Source organism: Botrytis fragariae, assembly GCF_013461495.1.
Source record: "Botrytis fragariae strain BVB16 chromosome Unknown tig00000054, whole genome shotgun sequence".
Taxonomy (NCBI): domain Eukaryota; kingdom Fungi; phylum Ascomycota; class Leotiomycetes; order Helotiales; family Sclerotiniaceae; genus Botrytis; species Botrytis fragariae.
Window position 1 is genome coordinate 2,016,517 of NW_023500993.1, and position 22,647 is coordinate 2,039,163.

Sequence of the window (22,647 nt, forward strand, 5' to 3'; positions counted from 1 at the left end):
CTACAACAGTAACCGCGAGAATCAGGTCAGAACTTTCATGCTAGTAAGATGATGAATGCAAATTGCAGGTGTATCCGACGAGTATTGTTCTTTCTTCAACATAATGACCCGGTGTTCCGTACGCGGGACACATATCGATCGCGTGGGTGTAGTATATACATCTGCAAACAGAATAACGTTCGACGAGGACGTAGCACATGATCTTAGATTTGTGTGGTTTAACGATAATCGCAACGTTGAGGTGGGGCAGATGAAGAATTTATGAGGTACACTGGCGATATTGGTTGAGTTGTCGGGATTATCGAGAGGTATAGTCTGAAAAGGGGAAAGGGTATAAGATCTGCAAGCTGGAGAGGAGATGAATTTCGTCGATCATTGACATCTTATATAGCATCATTCTGCATCGGTCAATATAAATTTAGCAAGAGAGAAGGGTGCCTTGAAGAGCAATGATCCTTCAAGTCTTCGCCTCATTATTGTAGCTGAAGACTAAGGCTGCCATGACTATGATGACTTCTACCATTATAGACGTGACTCTTACGATATACGAGTGTTAAATCTACACAAGTAGTTAGGTCTATTCCAGGCTTCATGATAGAGAGCCGAGGTACGATACCCAACAATGGAGGTAGTTCCAACGAATTACGATGAACCTGAGGAGTAGCGGTAATCTGTTGAGAATAACACAAAACCGTTGACCCATTTCGGGAAGAGCAGCATGGCTTTAGGGGCTGAGTCTCTTGCCATTCAGGTCAGGCACAGTAATGACTTTGTAGACGTTCAATACAAAGCTTCCCATTGGAACGAGCTCGATCTATGCATTGCATCGCACCGCATGGAATTATGGTCATGTGTTTTGGAGTTCCTGGTGTAGATGCACAGCTGCAGCCCTATGGTAAGGCTGCAGAGTTCGTGTACTTGGTATACATTACACTTTCGGCCCTTCTGTTGGTTCTTAATCGGACTTTACTATTGAAGGTATTCTTCAAACGTAATATGATGCCTGAAATATGCGGTCAGCAAATTGTTCCACTTGCCTGCTGTTCTCTTGACATAGTGTTTATCATTGCCTGTTTCAATCGCCTCCAATTCTTGTGCTCGGAATGGCCGTCACAATGCATGCAGGGACTGCTTTTCCGAACTTGATTTGTTTGGTCAACATATAGCTGGAACCGGTAATGACTCCTGAGAGGTGATAGTTTGCATACGGCGTTACTCTTTTCCACAGAGAGCCTGCACTGCATTGTATAAGCTACCGGTACGCACCGAAGACTCGAGTCCGCATTTTTAGTGCTCTTCAACGTACTGATGAAGAAGTCTCACAGGATGAGCATACGACCTAGTATGTTTCCCATGTACCTATCATTGAGGCTTAGACTCCATGGATATCAGAATCAGGTTATACCGGAGGGATCTTTCAAAACCCACGAATTGCAGTATCTTTCTGTAAAGGCGGTGACTTGGCGCTGGTAAATGAAGAAAGCGTGAGCGTAACCGTGAGTAGCGATCATGCACAAGAGGTGGTGTAGATGTAATACGACTTCACCTCTGCAGAGACTCATGCAACTTCAGGGGTGTTACATCAGCTTTACCAATAATGAGTGTGACATATCTAGCGCGGCCAAATAGTTACTCCAATATTGATTCGATTGAGATTTACATATGTTGAATTGAAATCTTATAGAAATAGTTCTCAGCCTTATTTTGTCATATAAATGTACCAAGTCTAATTGGGACCCGAACGTTTCGTTGCCGATCATGCAAGCATGCATCAGAGTGACAGCTCGAATAAGCTTAAGTAGCATAGGATCTAGACGTTTCCGACGGAATCGGATAACCTGATGGAGGATTTGAGGAAGTAGAAAGAATGATAATTCGAGTCCACTTGACTTGGGCCACTTTCCTCGTGCTCTCAACCTATACTGGGATAGAATAGCATTATGAGAAACTCTGGTCAGCCCTGCCACATGGAAAATTCAGAGGGAGCCGACTGCCTGGAGGGAAGTCGTATTCGTGTAGCTTTGGTCTACATGAAAAGTGGTTGTGCTACCCCGGATAACGGAGATGTCAAGTAGGTGAACCGGCGGGGTGATATGTTGAAATCATTCTCTCAAGGCAAGGCAAATCGCATCAGCGATAAATTGATGATTTACAGCCATATTGTCCAATTTTAAGCCATTTTCCAATGCGCCGCGTGAGGGACTCCCTCTGTCTGTTGTATCGAATGTCGGTGAGCTTCAGATTGTTCTAATAGGGAAGGTGACATCCTCGAGACTCTTCTACAAATGAAAGTTAGAGTTACCTAAGTAAGCAAGCCAGGGTTACCTCATATGTACCAGATCACGTGATATATGGCTCGTCTCAGTTCTACACGTGCAACGCCTATCTACACTTGACTGCCATCTCATCTTTTCGAAAAGTTTATAACTGTCTATGAGTATCTATCTAGGTATTATCTGGTCATCTGAACCCACGAATATTGTTTCGCATCATGTCATCAAAACCCTTCATCTCGATTTGCATAGCAGTATGTTGAAGAAGCAGCTGTTGGAGGAAATATGCCATGCAGCGACGTGGTTGATAGCAAATCATGTTCTTCCAACGGAAACTGTTCTGAGATAATGGCTTCATGAATGAAAACATGTTTGGACATTTATTTGTAGCATCTTCTCACAATCAAGGTGTCGGAACAAATGGTATATCAATCTGCGCGTAAGTACTGCGCAGTCGAAGTCGCGTATCAATACCCAATTCCAGACCTTTTGATTCACTAGTCATCGATAGGGAGATATTATTTCTGCTACATAGCCCTCAACTAGTCTTGCGAGTTGTATTATTTTACCAAGGTGAGATTCACTGAATCGTCATTTCCAACAGTGAGGATTCAGAGTTTGATTGGTAAATCGTATTCACTTCTCTATTTAATGGGGGCAACGCGTGTGCTGATGGCACAGTTGCATTGTTATATACCATACGCCTCAATGAGCTGGCACTACTCAAATTGATTGTTTTCCTTTTATATAGGCTTTTTCTGGTCGGATCAATAAGGTTGTAAGCCACCGCTCCAAATAAAGCAATATACTCATTTCGCTTCATTACTGTGCCACCTAAAGGAAGCACGTTACCTAATCAGTCCAGCATATTTCAACTCCGTTTAGGATTTGTAGTTTCAAAAAAGAATAGGAAGACGAAGACAATAAGCACTGCTTATAATTGTTTTCGTGAGCCATACCCTTTATTTGTCTTGTCCCCATTTCTCTTTTCTTCTCCGCCTTGTTTCTATACAAAATCAATCTAAATTTGTCTGAAATGTTTTCGAAAAATCTTAGACTAAGGCTGTTGGCCTTGGTGTCAACGAGTATCTTGCTAAGCTCAGTAGCAGCAACGACAGTAGATGGCTGTGGAGCAGTTTCGAATGTCATCGAGTCACACAATCATGGTCATCCAACAGGTAAAACAAATTTCGTATACTTACAAGTGGTGACTAATTTGATCACCTAGCAAACACCCAAAGATTCAACGCTTCCATTGCTCTTCAATGCCTTCAATCCGTACCCCTGGATGTACAGCGCTCATCAGATTTTGTTGATTATATAGAGCCATTCTGGCAGTTCCAGAGTACTCTCGCCTATCTCAAAGATCCTCCATCAGGCTACCCGTTACCTGGCGTTGATATGCTAGGGGGCCTAGCTGAGATTAAAGAAAATGTCAATTCAGGGTATTATACAAACCAATGGGAGTTTGAAAAGGATCTTTATGCTCTGGGAAACATATTGCCTCATGATTTCCACGTCAACTTACCTCTTCCCCTTATGAGCGTCTTCTCCTTTTCTACTGCAGATGGTCCATTGGTATCAATATCATCCGACGGCTTAGCAATGCCAGAAATATATTTCAAATGTGCGTACAGGTTTCTCAACTTGGTTGATCATTGTCTAAGAGCTAACCTTGCATAGATGATCTTGATAAGCAGAATAACATGACACTATCCAAAACAGGTAATTGGACAGCATCACCACTGGTAAAAGTCAATGACCTGAATGCCACTTTATATCTTGAATTTCTCAGTCAGAGCACAAGTGTTTATCAAGATAACGATGCCAACTACAACCAAATGTTTTATTCGTTGCCGAATCTAGCCTTTTCTGGAAGCACTGGAATGTTTACGTCTGGAGCATATATTTATGGATTTTCGGCCGATGTTATTCAATACACTTTCGCCAATGGAACCAGCACAAGCGCCGAAATTTATGCATCAACAAGCCTCAATTTTACATCCATATCATCGGGACAAGATCTATTCAACGCTGTAGATCTACCGGAATCAGAATCATCATCTTCGAGTTCCTCAGCCTCAGACAGCCGACAGAGCACCAAAACTAAGACAGCAGCAAGATCAATTACATCACTTACCGGCTATCCACAACCAATAGTCATGCATCCGGACGGCTATACGAGCGGTTACTTTTTCGAAGATACCTTGACTGCAATTTTAGTAATGCAGGGGTTCAACGACCCTTATCAAAAGGATGGCAAAGCAGCAGTCGAACAACAAAGAGTGATTAGTGAGTTCTTAGCTGAATGTCAGAAGGCCCAAATGAAGTACTTGATCGTAGACGTACAAGCAAATGGAGGCGGTTATCTGTTCAGCGGATACGATGCTTTCAAACAGATTTTTCCATCTTTAGTTCCATTTGGAGCATCACGATACCGAGCCACCCCACTGGTAAATTATATGGGTACCATATTCACTGGTGCCGGAACTTACGATACCAGTCATGATTACCTTTTTCAGACACAATCAGAACTTGATGGTAATGGACAACCATTTCAAAGTTGGAATCAGGAAGCCCCTAACACGCCGATCTATGGTGACAACTTCACTGCGGAACTTCGTTACAACCTTTCGGATCAGGTTACGATGGTAGGTCGTTTCCTCAACCGTAACTAAATTCATGCTAACTACTTCCATAGTCCCAAGCAGGAGGCATCAATATCACAGGCTACCTAGACGAGAGCAACCCTCCCCCAGCGGTATTCAATGCCTCAAACATTGTGATGCTTATGGATGGCGGTTGCGGCTCCACGTGTGCTCTCTTCGCCGAGATGATGAAAGCTCAAGGTGGCGTGCGAAGTGGTACGTTAGTCATCAACTTGCTTTTGTTCTTTCCACTAACATTTCTATAGTTGCCGTTGGAGGTCGCCCACAACCAGGTCCTCAACAAGGAGTATGCGGGTCTAAAGGCGCCCAAGTACTGACCTACAATGGCATCGCATCTCAACTCGAAGCTCTACCAGACGCACAAGCAGCCTATCTTCAAAAAGGACTCGAATTGCCCGACTACCCAGCTCCCGAATATATCCCTAACATCAAAGCCAACGTATCCCTCGGATCTACATCAAGTCTGATGTCCGGCGGCCGTTTCAACCTTCGAAATAACATGCACGACGACGACGAAACATTCACACCCCTACAATTCCAATATGAAGCTGCTAATTGTCGTTTATTCTATACCAAGAATGATATATATGATATCACCGGCTTATGGATGAGAGTTCAATCGGTAGTATGGGGAGGCCAGCCTTGTGTTTCCGGTAGCACGATTACTGACGACGATACCATACCCTCCGGCGCCTACGACACCGTACCATTTAGCGACGCCGCATTACCGAATATTGAATTGCCAGCTCAACCGGGCTTGGTGCCTATTGGGAAGGGAGTCAAGAGTTGGGCGAGCGAGAGTGGAAACCGAGAAGAGAGTGCGCAGAAAGCTTTTGTGGGAGCGATTTGGAATGGATTGCTGTGATTCTTGGGGGAGTGTATGGAATTGGGATTTTTGAAATGGGAACACGTTGGTCTGCGTTATGGGTGTTGGTAAATGCATATGCGAGGCGTTTTGGGAAGATTGTCCATGGATAGAGGGCGGTTGATTGATAATATTACATCGGATGTGTGTTCAGCGAAGGCGTGGGGAGTAATAGCATCACGCGTAGTGGTGTGGCTTTATAATATAAGTTAATCAAGCCTACTTTTTCCATGATGTTTGTTGAACTTGTGTTTCCCTTGTCTCGGATAATAATGCTGGAGTGAAGCGTTCTGCAATGCAATATATTCAACTCAGCAGCGAGGATTGACATATTTGTAGAGTATATCGCTGAAATGTTTCCCAGATAGGAGCTAAATCCTTCTCTTATTTATTCAATTTCAAGTTTCAAGCTAGACTATTTCATAGCTACACATGTATAAAATGGCATGTCCATCCGCGCTTTTGAATCGCCAATTAATCAGCCCACCCTCGGGTATATCCTTAAAACGCCAATATCAACCTCACTAATTGTGCCTTGAATATCGAATTTACGTTCCCTCATCCATCGCATCCCCACCTTCCTCTCCCTCTCCATCTCCATCTCCGTCTCCGTTTTCTGGTGGCGCAGCATGACTCTCAAACATCCCTACGACTCTTTCTAAATCTTCTACTTCTCCGTTTCCGAGTTTCCTCCCCTCACCCTGCCATTCTCCATCTCTCACTTCACCTTGCGAACCTAACTCCAAACCTCGTACGTTTTCAAGATGTCGTCTCGTTTCCTTTTCAATGAATTCCAATCTTTCTCTTCTCCAACTCTTTTCTTGTTCTCCCACCATTCCAGCCATACCATCGCCCTCAGATAATTCTTTCAACCTTGGTCCTAGATTGTCCAGTAACTGTTTGAGCGCAGGCAATTGCGCCAAGGCAAATTCGGTCGTAGTCGCAATAGGATGTTTCCCATCTTTCGTCAAATTACCCTTCTTCTGCAAGAATGCTAATGAGGGTCGTTCATCATCCTCAACATCAACTTCCATCTCCGTGCCATCCTCAGCCTTGACAGTTTTCTTAGCCGAGCTTTGACTTGGCGATATGATGCCTTTCAACGCCGCAATAGTTCTTTCATTTCTCTCCTTCTCTGCCCTCAATACCGCATTCAGTTTCATCGTCTCCCTCAACCTTTTCCTCTGCAACGTAACCGTTTCCGACGTGGGCACTCCATCCGCTCCCGTACCATTTTCCTCCACACTCCTGAAATCCAATCCTTCATAATGGCTCAAGCGAATCCAATCCCTGACATCCGGCGGCACAGCAAAAACGTTTCTTAGCAAATAAATCTCCATCTTATCGAAATTCTTATCAATCTTCGCATTGAGCAATGTTTCCAACTTGTAGACTCCGTTTTCGATTTCGTGTTGACATTGCGTTGCGACTTCTTCGGCGGAGAGGGTGGAAGTGGGAGTAAAGCCAATTGAAGAGGGAGGAGCGGCGAAAAGACCTTTTTCGAGCGCATCGATGGCCCGGAAGGCGAGGAGATTGATACTGTTTATTATGTCGTCGATGACGGCCTGCGAGGTTGTTAGAGACAGGCAATATTGAATTTGCGCAGTATCGGTATGATCAAGTCTCAGTACTTACAATTGGTCTATATGTCAAATGCTCCGTGAGGAGAGCAGTGTCTGCGGCACTCATAGTTGTGGTAAATATTAGTTTGCGCCGGTGAGGAAAAGACAACAATGGCTAGTTCGGATATTCAAATAAGCAGCGGGAAATGTTAGAGAATCCCAAGACAAACAGTACAGATAATTAACTAAGTAATACCACAAGTAGAGAAGATTAATTCTACTGCGTGGGAAAACCTTGTAGAATTGAAGTTGAAGATGTTGACAGAGAATTGCGGGGGACGCGTTTGGCAGGGATATATTTTAGCGCGATTTCGAGTCTGGTACATTGTTTGCGCTCCCGGTGAACTCAAGTGCGACTCCCCGGTGACGCCTTAAATTTGGCGAAACCTTGGTATAGCTAATGATAAAACTCAATTATGACTACGTATTCAATATTTCTTTTTTGGAGAGAGGGGGGCAATAATTAGGTTCTATATCGGCGAAGAACTATATGTCTGAACTGCTTACCTATCTACTTGCTGTGTCCCAAAGAATCCCAAGAGAGGTTACATATGATGAGAGATGTGAAGTGTATTTTTTCTGAAGTTACGAACTTATTATTCATATTCTATTCTTCCCGGAAACCCAACAAAATTGTACTTTTGAAGATGGTGAATATGTAAGTAGTCTACTTGTAGTGAGATTTTCTATCTGTAAGTTTCCTTCACAGATGTGCAATAGCCCTGTTTGAGCGAGGGGAGTAAATCAAATGAGAGGAGTTTTCGCGTGCGTGTGAATGTGAGCAATCGAGTTGAAAATTAGAAGGGCAAAAAGTCATATTGATACTATACAATCATTAGGATCGCGGATTTTGGCTGACGGCAAGGTCATAGTCAATGTCGCCAGATTGTGATTGCTAACTATGAAAAAAAGTTTAAAGGGAATGGATATCCAAGTGAACGAGGAGCAATGTTTCAAACGTAAAATGACGACAACAACAAAAAGTACATGCCCCAAGACTTAGAGACATGCGGTACTAATACTCAAGGCGCAAACAGATAGATCTTCAAGAGAAGGGGAAGGAGAGACATTCAAACCATTGATCAAAATGTGTGGTATCCAGGCGCCAAACGATCATCAAGTCCGAGCTTGATAAACCCCAAGCCATAACCATAATCAAAACCATAAAACATAACGATCGTGTAAAAATATCCCGGGTTGATCTGCTCAGCATAAACCCAAATGCGCAAAGATAGTAGAATCCCCACAATACTTAGGGTAAACTTTCCCATGGCCCTTTGAATCTGGATTATTGGTTGGTGATGAGCCGGCACCAACACTCATGGTAGCTACAACAACCAAGCCAACGGTACGTGGATTGGGAATGTACAAGACATCACTGCCCTCTGTCACAGTTTCGTCACGAGCTACCAATGGGGTAGCCATTGCGTCCGTGATTGTGGTGGTGGGAAATCCATCCGCGAATGAGGGAGTTTCCGACACATATAAAGCTCGAGGTTCGATGCTTGCAGTGCTGGAATACTCACTACAGCCAGTCCCCCATATCTTGAAAGTCCAATCTCTACGTTCGATGGAACCAGTGGTAGTGAAAGCTGTGGGCGAGTCAGAGTTAAGCTTCAACACATCGTTATTGAGACTGTTTGGGATGTTTCTCCCATGCGTGGTTGCAAGGAGTAATGCGAGGAGGAAAGTAGCGACTTGAAAGAAGCGGTACATTTTGGAAGATAGGGGCGGTGGGTGATCAGGTGATCGTGCTGTAAAAGTGTGATGCTGATTCAAGGAGTATACTGTAGGGAGTCGAAAGAAAAAAAGAAGTCTGGCTTAGAGACTATGAACTCACATCGTTTTGTATACTTTTCATAGAGTAACAACTGGCATCAAGAGCAATCGAGCCACAGTTTTGGGAGCTCATACGTATATTTTCCATAATTATAGATACGATTGTTGGCAGCCATGATAACAGCTGTTACAGAGAAGAGCTGTAATAAGACGACCAAGTTTCTATGAATATAGCAACCAACAACATCTAAAATTGCTGTAATGATACTAATTGCAAGAGCATATCCAACTTGATGACAGCTCTTCCGACCCGGTCGACCTTTTTGCGGCCGGATGGTTGCTCAACTCCGAAGGCACCTGACAACAAACCACTCCGATAGTGACAGCGAAAGCTTATTTAGCAAAATGGGTATTGTTAAGCCATATCCAAGTCAGCTGGTTCTGCATTTGTAATGCTGCGCCTTCGTTATCTATATATGCGACTGTTTGTCTAATTTTGTCCAAGACACTGTCTTGTGCGGATAGGTTTTCCGAGTGTACAATCTACAAAACTCAAAAAAGGGGACCAAGATTGATTAGATTATAGATGACGGTGAGTATAATTTCCAAGACCGTACGACGATAATGTCATAGACGACACCATCTTATTTCTAGGAGATTGGACTAATTTCCTGAACTTTGGTGTCGAATCAATGGGCAAGTATCTGACAACGAGAAGTTTGCCCGATGATTTGGATAGTCACCATAGATCTCACATTGGTATGATAGTCATCGTTCACGAATCTACTGCATAGATTGAAGTTTGAAAAATAAATGATATGATGTGTAAGAGGGAGGTTTTTAATCGATTTAGGTTTTTACCCATAACCCAAAAATGGAGTGAGTGACAGTCAAACTATCCTCTCTAGCGGATTAATCGAGGTCCGAGAGTCCCCCGCCGGATAATGCCTTGAGAGAATGTCACAATGCGAGATTGTGGCGTTAACACTATTGACAGTGGCATGACTTCATAATTCGAGTATATTGTTATTGTTCAGAAGTACGTACCTAGGCAATTCAATTTTAGACACATCAGGGATTTTTTTCTGCTCGTAATTCCGAACGCATCGGGGGTGTCGGACTATATACCTGCGTTTGCATTCCCTTACGCCCCCAAAGCCCGTGTACCTGTCAGAATCTTGAAAGCTGACGGCAAAGCTTGAAACTGGAAATTTGTTACTCAAGGTACTTTCGGAGATATCACCAAATCCTTCGACGGCCCGAGACGTAGGGGTTTTCCGCCAATTAAACTTTTACCATGTTTCCATGTCATCGGGACAAGCTCTTTCGTGTGACACGGCATTGCTCTTCCACAGTAGCTCCTTCGTTCGAACTCCTCCAAGAACCGGCATGAAAATATAAAATGAATGATGGTGTGATAAAAGTCTTGGTCACCATTACCAAGTTGAACTTGTAAGAATTAGTCTACAATTAGTGGCGATTAGCTACGATTAGTTGCTAATACTGCCGGTGCTACTCAGCCTACAACACCCAGTTTTCCGAAACGAGAATCACCAGAACCTTATTTCGTAATCACGACACCTTTTTCTTCATCACAAAAAGGAATAACCATGTTGTGAAATCCATTTACAGGAAGAAAAGGAAAGCTTGTTGCTATATAATCTTTTCTTCTCTCACTCTGCACTATGTTCACACGCATAATTCCACTATTGTGTGTTTCGATGGCCGCTTGTCTTGTCTGATTCGTTCATTGTACGTACTCGGATGGTGTAATTTAATTAACATCCGACTAGACCTTGCGAACTCATTATGATTGTACTTCTAAATGTGGTAAAGTGATGAGGGGCTCCAATCTATTCAAGCGAGCTGCTTGGCCCATAAGACACGTTTCTCATATCGGTACCTTGCAAGTTCTAGCAGGGTGTATAAAAAACTTTAGTCTAGATCTAACTTTGGTACCTGATATCCGCTCCAGAGAGAAGGGGGGAGAGAAGAAGAAAGAGGAGAACAGACTCAACAGGAGAACGCCATCTGAGATCATGAATGCGCGGACAGTTCCGTTTTTTGGCCTGCAATAAGGATCACAGTTTCATCTACTTAGCTTAGAGAAACCCAATTGGATGGATATCAGGAAAAAGCCATTGCTTTTGCACATGGCAAGCTTCGTCTTTCTTGCTTTTCCCCCAGAGCTATCTACAAAGGTGTGCCTAGGTCCTGGTATTTTCGTATCCATTGATCGAAAAATTCTCCGGGTTGATATGGAACCGTGCCCTTCGTTCCCATTGTTTTATTTCTAGAAAACTTGTATCTACCTCGCGCAGTCCCCCAATACTTAGCCTTACGCAATTCGTACAATATTCTAGATCTGACCAACGCGTGGGATCTTGCCCATCACTTTTCATCTCTTCCTCTTGCTCTGGATGACGATGAAAATTCCACTAGAATTATTATGAGTTCTTCGCGCGCAGTTCACCATTTTGTATCCCCTGAGAGAGAGGTCAATGCCGGCATCTGGTCCCTTTTCGGCGGTGCGACTGTATGTCTTGTTCTTCGACTTTGGTGTAAGCTGAGGAGACAAGGCCTCTGGTGGGACGATTATATACTCATACTTTCCTGGGTGAATACACTTTTTCGAAATACATCGAGTCACGAACTTCGTCCAGCTAACCATCATATACTAGGTGGTTCTCCTAACGGCCGACATCTTTATATCCTACGAATTTGCGACCGGATATGTCGTCAAGACTTGGAATGATCGAATGTTGATTCTCGTATCCATATCATCCTGCCTCACTACCGCCGGCCAGACATGGAGCAAATCCGCATTTGCAGTGACTCTTCTAAGGATGACAAACAACTGGCAAAAATTTATTTGCGTAGCCACCCTCATCATCCTCAACGTCTTCCTCGTCCTTAAAGTCTTTGTAGATTGGTCCAAATACTGTGGTAAATCCGGATATCAGAACTGGTGGAGGATGCCCGGTTTCTGTGTTGATTACCAAGCAGCAGCTAACATCAAGGTTGGGGGAAATAGTGGGTGCCAAAATCCATATGATAAGATTGTCGATCACTAACGTTTCCCATCTAGTCTTCAATATTGTGGCAGACTTTGTACTGGCTCTATTCCCATGGATGGTCACATGGAAATTGAGAATATCTTTGAAAGAGAAGATCGCACTTTGCATCACGATGAGTCTTGGGGTTGTGGTCGCCATCATCTCAGCGGTAAGAACTGCTTGGATGGAAGATCCAAGTGTTGATGCCTACAATGATTATTATTTTTGTAAGTTTTGAAGAAACATCATCTTTACACTCCTTTTCAAGTTCCTTCCCTCTTATATTCATACAACCTCAACGCCCCTCCCATACTCCAACCAAATCATCCCCAATCTAACAAATCACCAGGGCGTCAAGGACTGTCCATGGTCTGGTATTCCGCCGAGGTCGCTGGCACCATCATCGTGCAATCCATTCCGCTAATGCGACCCCTCGTAAACGACATGCACACCTCTCTCGCCTCCAAAAAGCTGGGATCCGGCGCCGACGGCAAAAGTTACGGTCCGGGAAAATCAAGCAAGAGTACGAATCGACGAACTCTTACTCTTATCTTGCAAGGATGCGATGTAAAAGATGATGAAAATGATGTAGAAGATCAGAAGAGAGTTGATGTTGATCGAATGCATTTAACTCAGGATGAGAACGGGAAGATTGTACTTAGGAGGAGAACCGACTCGGGGGAAGATGTAAACGCGTATCAGAATAGTCGCGTGACGAATTCTACTAGGAGGTTAGAGGAGGAGGAAATAGGATTGACCGAGGATCAAAAGGACAGGATGGTGGTGAGTAGTGAATATCACGCTAATGGAGGATCGTTGGAGGATATTCCGGAGTATCATGCCCATGGAGGGCCATTGGAGGAAATCCCCGAGTACCATGCTCACGGAAGGCCGTTGGAGGAAATTCCCGAGTATCATCCTCATGGAGAGTCGCTAGAGGAGATACCCGAATACCGTACGATTGGAGGCAAAGAACATATCCCCATGACGGAATTTCATGCTGTCACTTGTTAATATGTATGTATATATCAAAATCATGTAAATAATTTCACAAAAAAAAAGATGAAAAGGTTCCAAAATTGTATCTTCTATTATAACGATGTCTATGAATTTCCAAATTTTCGAGAGTTTCATTCGCTAATGGTCCTTTGTGTACCGGTACCTGCATTCCCCTATATCCAAATATCTAAACCTCAGTCCCATGATCCTATATATATACATCAAAACTTCGCCACCCTCTCCTCATACGCTCTCCGTTCCTTTTTCATTACCCTATCGACCCAAAAATAACTCGTCGTCGCCCAAATGGCCAAATAAGCAAACAGCACCCCCAACGACAACCCAAACGCATAATGAAATTCCAGCGACCAAATGACCGCGCTCAAACAACCCAAATAAACCATGACGCCAAAAATCCACCACAGCGTCAGATGTAAAAACATTCTTCGAAATCCCGGCGAAGAATCATATCGCGCATTATATCGCACTCGAAACTCTCGGTCTTGCAGACCGTCCACCGCGATGAAATCTTCCGCCGCATAGTATATAAATGGACGCATAGGGGAGCCCCGCGCGTGAGAATTAATACCGATAGGAATTTTAAAAGGGATAAGTGAAATCACCATGACAATGCCGAGGAAACTCATCAGGAAGCCCGGAGAATAGAGATACAGCTCCGGAATCTCGAGTTCGCTTCCTACCACAAACGGGATGAGCGCCATCAGCATCGAGACACCATATACCCAGGACGTGGCATCTAATTCCCATTTAGATCTCGAGAGCAGCGGAGCACAGAGGTCGCGATACTTGAGAAGCCGTAAGACGCGCACGATCAGGATGTAGAGTTCGCCGAATCCGAAACAGATGATGGCGTAGCCGAGAATGTCTTTGTCGTATTCTGGTTTTTCGAGTGGACATTCGTTTTTGGGATATGCTTCGCAGGATTTGGCCCAGCGGGCGCGATGGATGTCGAACCAGACGTAGTATATTATGCATGGGAAGACAATATCGGATAGGAGGATGACGGCCGGACCGATGGTGATGGAGAGGTGATCTGTTGGTTTCGGATTTTTTTGTGCCAGTTTTTCATAAGGCGGAGGTGCTGGGAGAGCGCTGCTTCCGTTGTCAGAATCTGAGGCGAGAGCTGGTGTGGCGTTGAAGATGGCATTTCCATTGTCTACGGTTTCGACCGGAAGGTATGCTGGTATTTCTTCAATTGTATTATTGTGCGGATCAATGACATTGATGCTAGGTGCCTCATTTGTGTATTCCGGACCTCCAACTGCTCCATTCAAAGTGCCGTTCGCACTCGAACCTGGTGTTAAAGGTCTCCCTTCTTCTTTCTTTTCAGCATCGCTGACAACTGGCGGGATTTCGTTCTGATTCTGTCCAGCTTCTATCACTGGTAACTGCGGAGCTCCGCCCTCACCAGCCCCCGCTATTGTAGAAGCCATAGATATATATATATTGATATTTATATGTGCAGGGAGGTAGGTGATACTGCTGATGTCCAGCAAAAGTACATTCCTGAAATATTATTGAATGGGGAAGTACTCTTAATGATCTGGGGTTTCTGAACCTTCGAGAAAGATCAGACAGCACGTTTTACTAAGGCAAAGAGCTGTCTTGTTTCATGTAGGTAGGATTTCAAGAGCGCTTGAAGAAGCTAGAGTACACTAGTGCTCCTGAGGTGTTTCAACATGTAAAAGGCCTTTAACTATCCGCAGTGGTATAATAGGCTATGCTGGCTTCAGATTAATACGACGGTCGTAAGCCTTTTGCTGCGTGGGTAAGAGAAAGGAAAAGAAGTTGAGTGATGAAGCAAAGGAGGGAATCATGATGGTTAAGATCATATTGTAAGATCTTGCCTTCCAACATCAAGAACAGTGGGGATGTTCAAAGAAAATCGATCAAACATCACTAGTCATCATGGGAGAATTTGTTCGGGATTCAAAATGGCATTCTAGAATCAGGTACCAAGCGCGGTGGGACATGAAACCGACGTATACGCCGGAGCTTCCATCAAATATTCCATCCAAAAGATACCTAGCCCTATAATAATATTGATGAACTGCACTGCTTGACTCGGATATCACGTCTGAGCAACGTTTTGAGAATTAATCTGCACTTTCAAAAAGATTCTGTTGAGTCTGTTCACCAACTTGTGGAATAAAGTTTAAAATTTATTGCCGTTGGAGGTTTTGCGCTGATATATGTAAGTGGTTTCACGACTCGCGAGCCATTTTAGTACTCTCCAATCAACCCGATAATCCACTTCGCGCATCTATGCAGGGTCACTGCGGCTACTATAATAGTACCCTAAATACGGCATCGGGCTTCTTGATCAATTTCCTGAAAACTGATATTCTCCAGTTAGATTGCATTGTGCAGATTATAAAATGGGACCGGAAGAGGAATTTACAAACTCAAATTATTTAATTCGCCCCCTTTTCCGCCCGGCCCGCTTCGTGCCATTCATATGGAGGATTTGCGAAAATCCAATCGACTAAATTACGAGCCATTTCCTGGCTATGACATTTGCCAATTTCTTATTACCTGTGACCATACAAAGAATTTTGAGATTGTATGCAGTATCAATTTCAATATCTTCTCGTGAGCTCTCATGGCCATCGTTCTCTTTCAATACTCGAAGGTAGTATTTTATCGCAAGATGCGAGACACCAAGCATATGATAAACTCTGGCCAGATTGTAATGAGCTTCCTGACGTTCCTCAAGAATGGTTGACTGTTTGCGTGAGTTATAATAATCGAAAAGGAACGTCAGACCTTGAAGGATCATGAATTGCCTATTATCTGCTTGTCTCTTGAGCGAGTGATGAACATAAGCAAGGCCTATGTTCAGATTTATGATAGCATTATTTGGGTCAAGTGCATAAGCTCTCAGGAAATAGTCTACGATTGATTTCGTTAGCAAAATGGTCTGTCCAAAATATCAATTTGGGTTGAAGTACTTAGAGAGTATGCATAACTTGTCCCCGAGTAAAGGATATGGCCGTATAACATTAGGAGAGCGACGTCCATATCATCGTTAAGAACTGGTTTTCCATCCTTGTCCTGCGACGTGTAGCCGGCTTTCTCTGCATAGCCTCTTTGACGACGAGTTTTATCGACGAGATTGAAATCCATGGCCTTGACTTGGCGAAGCATATACTTTTGTTCGGGGCCTGAACAATACCACGAGACTGGAGATTGACACAACCTCGCTATGGCTGCGTACATTCTGTAAGAATCTGTGGTGAATTGATATTCTCTCATAAAATATCTTGCCACTCTGATACACATCTCCTCGTCATTACAGAGCAAAGCACAAGCTGTATTACGATTAGTAAAAAGCTAACTTCTCAAAACCCTATTAACTTACTGCCCCAGCATACATGGATCAAGAACATGTCCTCACGCTTATGATAGAAGACAATTGCGTCCCTAGCGGACTCGCAAATCTCATATGACTCTCGATCATGCCCATCCTTTGCGAGACAAATTGCGTACTCAAGAAAGATATCTAGCCAAGAACTGAACGAGATGCCCCGGTAATCGGCTGGAATGCTAGCAGATGTAGCACTAGTTCGGTCCTCAGCATCGGCTCCGAGTTCTAGAGGGGTCAGTAATTTATAGTTGGAGTCAAATAATAGGAAGTGTTTACTAACTTTTTGACAATCGATCAGCCATCTCCGTTAAATCAGTCTCCAGTTTTGTCTCTGCTTGAAATTTATCGTCATGAGTATAGCCCAAGAATTTGACATATTTATCCCAAGGATAAAAAGTTTTGAAGGCTCGAAAATCATCGATGAGATCTTCAGCAGCCTCCATCCACTTGTAGGTTGCTGTTGGATCTCCAGCTCTCATCTGTTCAAGTTCTGTTTTCATAATAGAGTATTGGTTCTGTAGATGTTCCGCTCTGGCGGCCTCTTCCTTCTTCCTTTCGGCTGGATTAAGGAGCCTGCGTGGCGCATAACGAGATTGACCTCTCCGAATACCAGGGAATGTCGTATGTTTTCTACGTGGCTTCTTAGAAGGTGCAGGGTCGGAAGATTCTGTTCCAAATGCTGGGTTCTCATTTTGACGTTGTGTTCGTCGAATTGCTATGATTTCATTCACATACATGAAAGACTGGTCTTTTTCGTTTAGTCTTTCATAAAGTTTAGCGAGCTCCATCCTTGCTGGAATGTTGTCCACCTCCATTTGTACTGCGTTTTGAAAACAGAGTTCGGCCTCTTGGTCAGACTTTTCACCAAGCCAACACTTACCCATCTTGAATTGCAGCGAAGCACCTTCGGAACCAACGCCTGGTGCCAATTGTAAATAGTAATCTAAAGCATCCTTATTATAACCCTTTTCGGCCAAAGTATCAGCGACTTCCTCAAAGAGGTGAGGAAATTCTTCAACGAGACTTTGGCCATTATAGTCAGAGGTTTTAAGATAATTAAAGTGACGCTGGATATGTTAGAAACACTTTTACATAAGGGAGAATGAGCTGGCTTACCATAGCTTCTGTATAATGACCAAGGAATAACCGGTATAGTCCAAGTTTGACTCGTAGCTCGACGGGCAAGCCTGGACCATATGTGTCTAACGGGAATGTCTTGGCATCAAATTGGGAACATTCAGATCTTCTGATATGATCATCGTCCCACTCTCGATCATCATCAACAAATTGGTCCCAAAATTTCTCTTCACTTCTTCCAACTAACCATCGAGCTACTGATCTGAGCTCCTTGATACCTTCGGTGTATTTTTCCATGAGCCCGAAAAGTTCGACGTATGCATAGGCATCTGTCCAACCAAAGGGTGTGTCAATTTCTACATCGGCTTTCTTGAATTTATCGAGGGTTTTTGTGTAAAGTTTCATAGCGACCTCTACCTGCCCTCGATCAACGTAAATCGATGCTAACGTCTGAATAACTTCTGTATCGAATGGGCAACGCTTGAGAATAATCTCATATTCTTTGGCCGCGTGACTGAGGTTTCTTCGCTCAAGCATGAGAGAAGCTTTGATTCTCCGAGCCTCCAGATCTTGTGAATCTGCTCTGAGTATTTGTTGAGCAGCGTACTGAGCAGAGATAAGAAACTCTGATCTTAAATCGCCAGTTTCATTCAAAGCAAAATTCAAGGCGGCATACCAAGCACCGGGATGCTTCGGCCTCCAAGTCGCAGCAACCATCAAAGCCTTGACAGCCGAATTGTATTCGCCCAGTTCTTTGAAGCAAGCGGATAGTAAAGTCCATGCTTCGTAAGTCTCTGCATTAATTCGAACAATTTCCGCAGCTATATCTCTAGCTTCTTCACAGCGCCCATTCAAGAATGCATGATTGGCTTGACCTAAACGTAATTTGATATCACCAGTTGGCTCCGCTGCTTTCCGTGGACCTCTGATTCCCGGTTTGCGACCTCTACCTCCTTTGGCACCGCGCTTTTTGCCTTTCTTTCGACCAGCAGGGGCCTCATCGGAGTCATCATCACTATCTAAGTGTCTAGCCTGGCGCACCTCATTTTGCATCTTGCGAATTCCTTTACCGAATTCTCGATAATCGGGATCAGAATCATCCGAATCACCCCTATAACAATGTCAAACAAATTTTCCAACATATGCTCTTCCTCCAAAGTAAACTTACCCAAAATCCATATCTAGAATATCATCCACGCCCTCCACCTGCTCTCGTCTCTGGTTTCTCTGCTCCGTACTTGCTGCAGCAAATTCGGCCCTTGCATTGTCCAGACTGAAACCACCAGTGCCTTGCGCTGGGGTTGAAGCATGAGTAGGCCATATTAAAGTTTGGCTCTGGCTTGCTTCTGGATCCGGGTATTGGTGACCTTGACCAGTGAAAGCATAGGCCGGTGATATGTCATGAGGATAACCAGACATTTTACGGAAAACCTAAAGATATCGAAGTCTCTCACAGACCTGATTGATTCTTAGTTTTTTTATATCTAGAATTTATTGGCTTTTGTGGTTATCATGCGCAACCTCAGCTGGTTAAGTGGTGTTCAGTGTGTGTATTTCTCTTTCAAAAAGCATTCAAGATGTGCATCTTCTTGAAGAGTAGAAAACGATTGAAATACAATTTAGAGCTTGACGTAAGTGCTTAGATATACCGCCGTAGGAAACGGAAAGGTAGTATTGAATAAATGTTTGTATAGAAAAGCATGTCACTCTTTTTATTCCGACGGAGGGAACAATAACAAGATCTAGAAGTTTAAGATCTTAGCCTTGCATAAGGCTGATAAAATATTATAGACCGCCTTCCTTAAACGATACAACTTTCCCCCACCTAAATTTCGTTCAGCCCCGCGAAATAATTAGATATCTACAAATTTGTGATAAGAAAAAGTCATTGATTGTCGCAAAATACAACACTGCGAATGAGTTTCTGAACACAATTTTTCAATCTTCCTCGATAGAACTGAATTCCATTCATTCAAAATGCCCTCCACCACTTCTCCTACTACCTCCCTTCCACCCAATTCCGCTCTCCAGAACCTTCTTAACACCCAAACACCTACCCCCTCGAAGCCACCCACCCGCCTACCTCCACCATCTCGCAACCACTATTCTCCAAAATCTACAGCTCCAACACGATTGGACCTCCCTAACAATTCACACACACTCCCCTTAACCTCGCACCCCCTTCCTCGTCCTCTAATCTCCGGATTACCTCCTCGACGCGCCTACATCCACCCCGACGAGCAAGTCGCCATCCTCAAAGCCGAGCATTCCTCTGGAGAAACCATTGCGCAATTTCCCGAGCGCGAATGGGTCTTACCCACGCATCTGGAAGAAAAATGGAGTTTAGCACGCTTTGCAGAGGTGTTTGACGCGGTGGGGACTGTGCCTCCTGGTTCTGGAGCTGAGGGAAGAGAAGATGCTCAAGAGGATGGCGAGGAGATTGTGGGAGGAAAATGGCAGGGAGAAAATAGACAGAAGAGGATACTCTTGGCGACATTGCATGATGATAGCACAATTGTGTATTATATCATGCATGATGGAATTGTGAAGCCTCGACAAAATTGAAGGGGGCTTGAGTGGATTACTATTCTAGGAGTCATTCAAATACCTGAATATCTCGAATGGTAAGACCAAAGTTTCGAAAACTCAGTTCTTACACGGCAGATTTGTCATGGACATGAGGAGTCTGCTTGCGAATAAGATGCCTTAATCACGATAATCACGAACAAATCCAAAACTGAAATACCAGGTGGTATATCTGGAATATAACCTTTTTCGAGATTCGGCACCGTCGACCTTTTCGAGATCACCATATCATATTTAAAGTATGTACCGAGAAGACACTACACGGAAGCCCTTGAAGGAAGAATATGATTCGCGACTTAGGAGAGAATGCCGTTGTGATCAAATCTCTATCAAATCTGGAGATGCTTCGATCATTCTGTGAGGTCCTGGAGGGGGTAGACTGGATGGACATCGCATATTGAAGGGAGACACGCAATCATCAAATACGGATGGATACACTGGTACCACTATACAGCCATCGGAAATGCTTTCAACCAGCCCATTACATCACACGCCTAGTACTTTATAAGTCCAAGACCAAACTCCTTCCGCTACGAGTCCTCAAGCGCGAGCCTGCATGGTAGCCGAAACATCTTTGCCATAAACTACACTATAGTTATCTACACTCCTCTGCTATGTCTGCAGGTGCCATCACAAATAGCTGTATCCATAACCTAGCACCCAGAATACCCCCTAAGGAATCATATCACATTGAGTCAAATCAAATCAGACCAGATCTTTGTATAAATATTCTGTACGTATCTCAAGTAACGACCAGCCAGCCTTTCAGGAAAATTGCATGCCTCCTAATACCGTATCCATATCCATAACCAAATCCAAATCCATAACCATATCCATATCCATATCGCCATTCCCATCCTTCCTCCCTCCCAAATAAAACCCAGAATCATTCTCCCATGAAAAAGAAAGGAAATCAAAAAACACCTTCTCATCTGTAACGCAGACTCCCAACCCAATCGCATATCCCGCTCTCGAGAATCTAAACTCCAGACATGTAGTCGCTGTGTGGTCGATCGTGCGTGTTTAAAAGTAAAAGTAAAAGAAATCCTAATGCCAGACTCCTTGTTTCCATTTCCATTTCCCTTCATTGTGTATCATCTCCCCTCCCTGCAATTCCCCACCCTCCCACTAACAAACATTACACAACAGCTCCGCCTCCAGAATATATTTGCCCTCCTTGTATTTCTCGCTAGCCTCATATGCTTTATCGTATTTCCAGCCCACACACTCGTTACAGCGCTTACAGGTTATGTCTCTGACGATGTGGCGGCCGGTCGTCATGTTTCTTTCTGAGGGGTCGCCGGGGAGGATATTGACGACGGTGCCGAAGAGGTAGGCTTTTCCATGTTGGCCGCGGAAATTCTGGGAGGGGTTAGTTGGGGATGTTGGAGGGGAGGAGCTCGAATATGATGTGAGGACTGGGAGATGGGAACTATGTGGAAAGTGCGGGAAAGGGAAGATAGATACAGATACAGATGTAGATATAGATATACTGATAAAGAAACGCATAAAGCAAATACAAGAGAAAAAAACGAACCCGTGAAATAATCTCCTCGTGCGTACTCAAATGCGTCTTGCAGCCCTTGCAGCCGTATATCTTATTACTGGTTAGGTATGTGTTATATGAAAGACCCATGATTTCGTCTGCCAGGTATCTTTTTTATTTCTTGGTTTCGGATCTGGTCGTGAGGAAATGAGGAAGAGGGGGGTTCGTCAAGACGAGAAGAAGGAGAAGATGGGGGTATTCTCCAGATTTCGAGGTTATGTAGATACCTAGGTGACTTGATGCTATTCTTCTCTGCGAGTGACGAATATCGTAGGATGTAGGATGTAGACAATCAAGAGGTGTAAGAGGTGAAGCAGACGCAGATAGAAATCGTATTTGTATTTGTATTTTATCTAGGAGGTTTCCAAAGCGGTCGGGTCCCGTCAGGCTTTGTTGTCTCTTGTCTGGTAGGAAATTACGTCAGGTGGTATTAACTTGTGTTCAACTGCTGATCTTGAGTTTCCAGACTTTGATATGTGAGTATGTTCCCAGAGGAGAAGAAGTAAAGTACGTGATTCAATACGTATGTAGGTATTCGCGGCGAAAATAGGTGAGATGGACAAGTCAAATGTTGATATGTTTGTCTGTCGAAAGGCTTTGTCGTCTCTTATCGCCTTATCCGAATGGCGGTGCCGGTGGGTGGGACGCGGGATGTATCGTTTGTTAGTGTGAGGAGTAAAGGGAGATAAGTGGATGGGTGGATGGATGAATCGGGGATTCAATCGATCAAATGACCTTTTGAGCTGTTAAAATAGAGACACAGGATCTAATGACGTTCTTTGATTGA

At 43.8% G+C, this 22,647-nt stretch overlaps 9 protein-coding genes across 9 annotated transcripts; 4 read left to right on the forward strand and 5 right to left on the reverse strand.

Moving 5' to 3' along the window:
- Positions 1-103: 103 nt before the first annotated feature.
- Bfra_005341 (uncharacterized protein) lies at positions 104-493 on the forward strand (the record flags this gene model as incomplete). Its single annotated transcript, XM_037335725.1, has 2 exons — positions 104-241; positions 392-493. The coding sequence occupies 2 exons, from the start codon at positions 104-106 to the stop codon at positions 491-493; spliced, it is 240 nt and encodes a 79-aa protein (XP_037192820.1).
- Positions 494-3,309: 2,816 nt separating this feature from the next.
- Positions 3,310-5,807, forward strand: Bfra_005342 (putative peptidase s41 family protein; the record flags this gene model as incomplete). Its single annotated transcript, XM_037335726.1, has 5 exons — positions 3,310-3,451; positions 3,502-3,900; positions 3,957-4,924; positions 4,975-5,137; positions 5,188-5,807. The coding sequence occupies 5 exons, from the start codon at positions 3,310-3,312 to the stop codon at positions 5,805-5,807; spliced, it is 2,292 nt and encodes a 763-aa protein (XP_037192821.1).
- Positions 5,808-6,355: 548 nt separating this feature from the next.
- Positions 6,356-7,496, reverse strand: Bfra_005343 (putative mis12 domain-containing protein; the record flags this gene model as incomplete). The annotated part of the gene is made up of 2 exons (XM_037335727.1): positions 6,356-7,372; positions 7,443-7,496. The coding sequence occupies 2 exons, from the start codon at positions 7,494-7,496 to the stop codon at positions 6,356-6,358; spliced, it is 1,071 nt and encodes a 356-aa protein (XP_037192822.1).
- Positions 7,497-8,635: 1,139 nt separating this feature from the next.
- Positions 8,636-9,356, reverse strand: Bfra_005344 (uncharacterized protein; the record flags this gene model as incomplete). The annotated part of the gene is made up of 2 exons (XM_037335728.1): positions 8,636-9,183; positions 9,344-9,356. 2 exons carry the CDS (start codon positions 9,354-9,356, stop codon positions 8,636-8,638), a joined length of 561 nt encoding a protein of 186 aa, XP_037192823.1.
- A 2,301-nt stretch (positions 9,357-11,657) lies between these two features.
- Bfra_005345 (uncharacterized protein) lies at positions 11,658-13,278 on the forward strand (the record flags this gene model as incomplete). The annotated part of the gene is made up of 4 exons (XM_037335729.1): positions 11,658-11,744; positions 11,890-12,241; positions 12,297-12,491; positions 12,614-13,278. The coding sequence occupies 4 exons, from the start codon at positions 11,658-11,660 to the stop codon at positions 13,276-13,278; spliced, it is 1,299 nt and encodes a 432-aa protein (XP_037192824.1).
- Positions 13,279-13,484: 206 nt separating this feature from the next.
- On the reverse strand, positions 13,485-14,898 carry Bfra_005346 (uncharacterized protein; the record flags this gene model as incomplete). Its single annotated transcript, XM_037335730.1, has 2 exons — positions 13,485-14,763; positions 14,873-14,898. The coding sequence occupies 2 exons, from the start codon at positions 14,896-14,898 to the stop codon at positions 13,485-13,487; spliced, it is 1,305 nt and encodes a 434-aa protein (XP_037192825.1).
- An 871-nt stretch (positions 14,899-15,769) lies between these two features.
- On the reverse strand, positions 15,770-19,147 carry Bfra_005347 (putative rna polymerase iii transcription factor tfiiic subunit protein; the record flags this gene model as incomplete). The annotated part of the gene is made up of 6 exons (XM_037335731.1): positions 15,770-16,176; positions 16,236-16,595; positions 16,646-16,876; positions 16,932-17,718; positions 17,768-18,839; positions 18,897-19,147. The coding sequence occupies 6 exons, from the start codon at positions 19,145-19,147 to the stop codon at positions 15,770-15,772; spliced, it is 3,108 nt and encodes a 1,035-aa protein (XP_037192826.1).
- A 558-nt stretch (positions 19,148-19,705) lies between these two features.
- Bfra_005348 (putative trna-intron endonuclease protein) lies at positions 19,706-20,293 on the forward strand (the record flags this gene model as incomplete). Its single annotated transcript, XM_037335732.1, has 1 exon — positions 19,706-20,293. The coding sequence occupies one exon, from the start codon at positions 19,706-19,708 to the stop codon at positions 20,291-20,293; it is 588 nt and encodes a 195-aa protein (XP_037192827.1).
- A 1,145-nt stretch (positions 20,294-21,438) lies between these two features.
- On the reverse strand, positions 21,439-22,012 carry Bfra_005349 (putative yippee zinc-binding protein moh1 protein). The gene is made up of 2 exons (XM_037335733.1): positions 21,852-22,012; positions 21,439-21,676 (listed from the first exon to the last, which is right to left on the reverse strand). The coding sequence occupies exons 1-2, from the start codon at positions 21,948-21,950 to the stop codon at positions 21,443-21,445; spliced, it is 333 nt and encodes a 110-aa protein (XP_037192828.1). The 5' UTR covers positions 21,951-22,012; the 3' UTR covers positions 21,439-21,442.
- Positions 22,013-22,647: the final 635 nt, after the last annotated feature.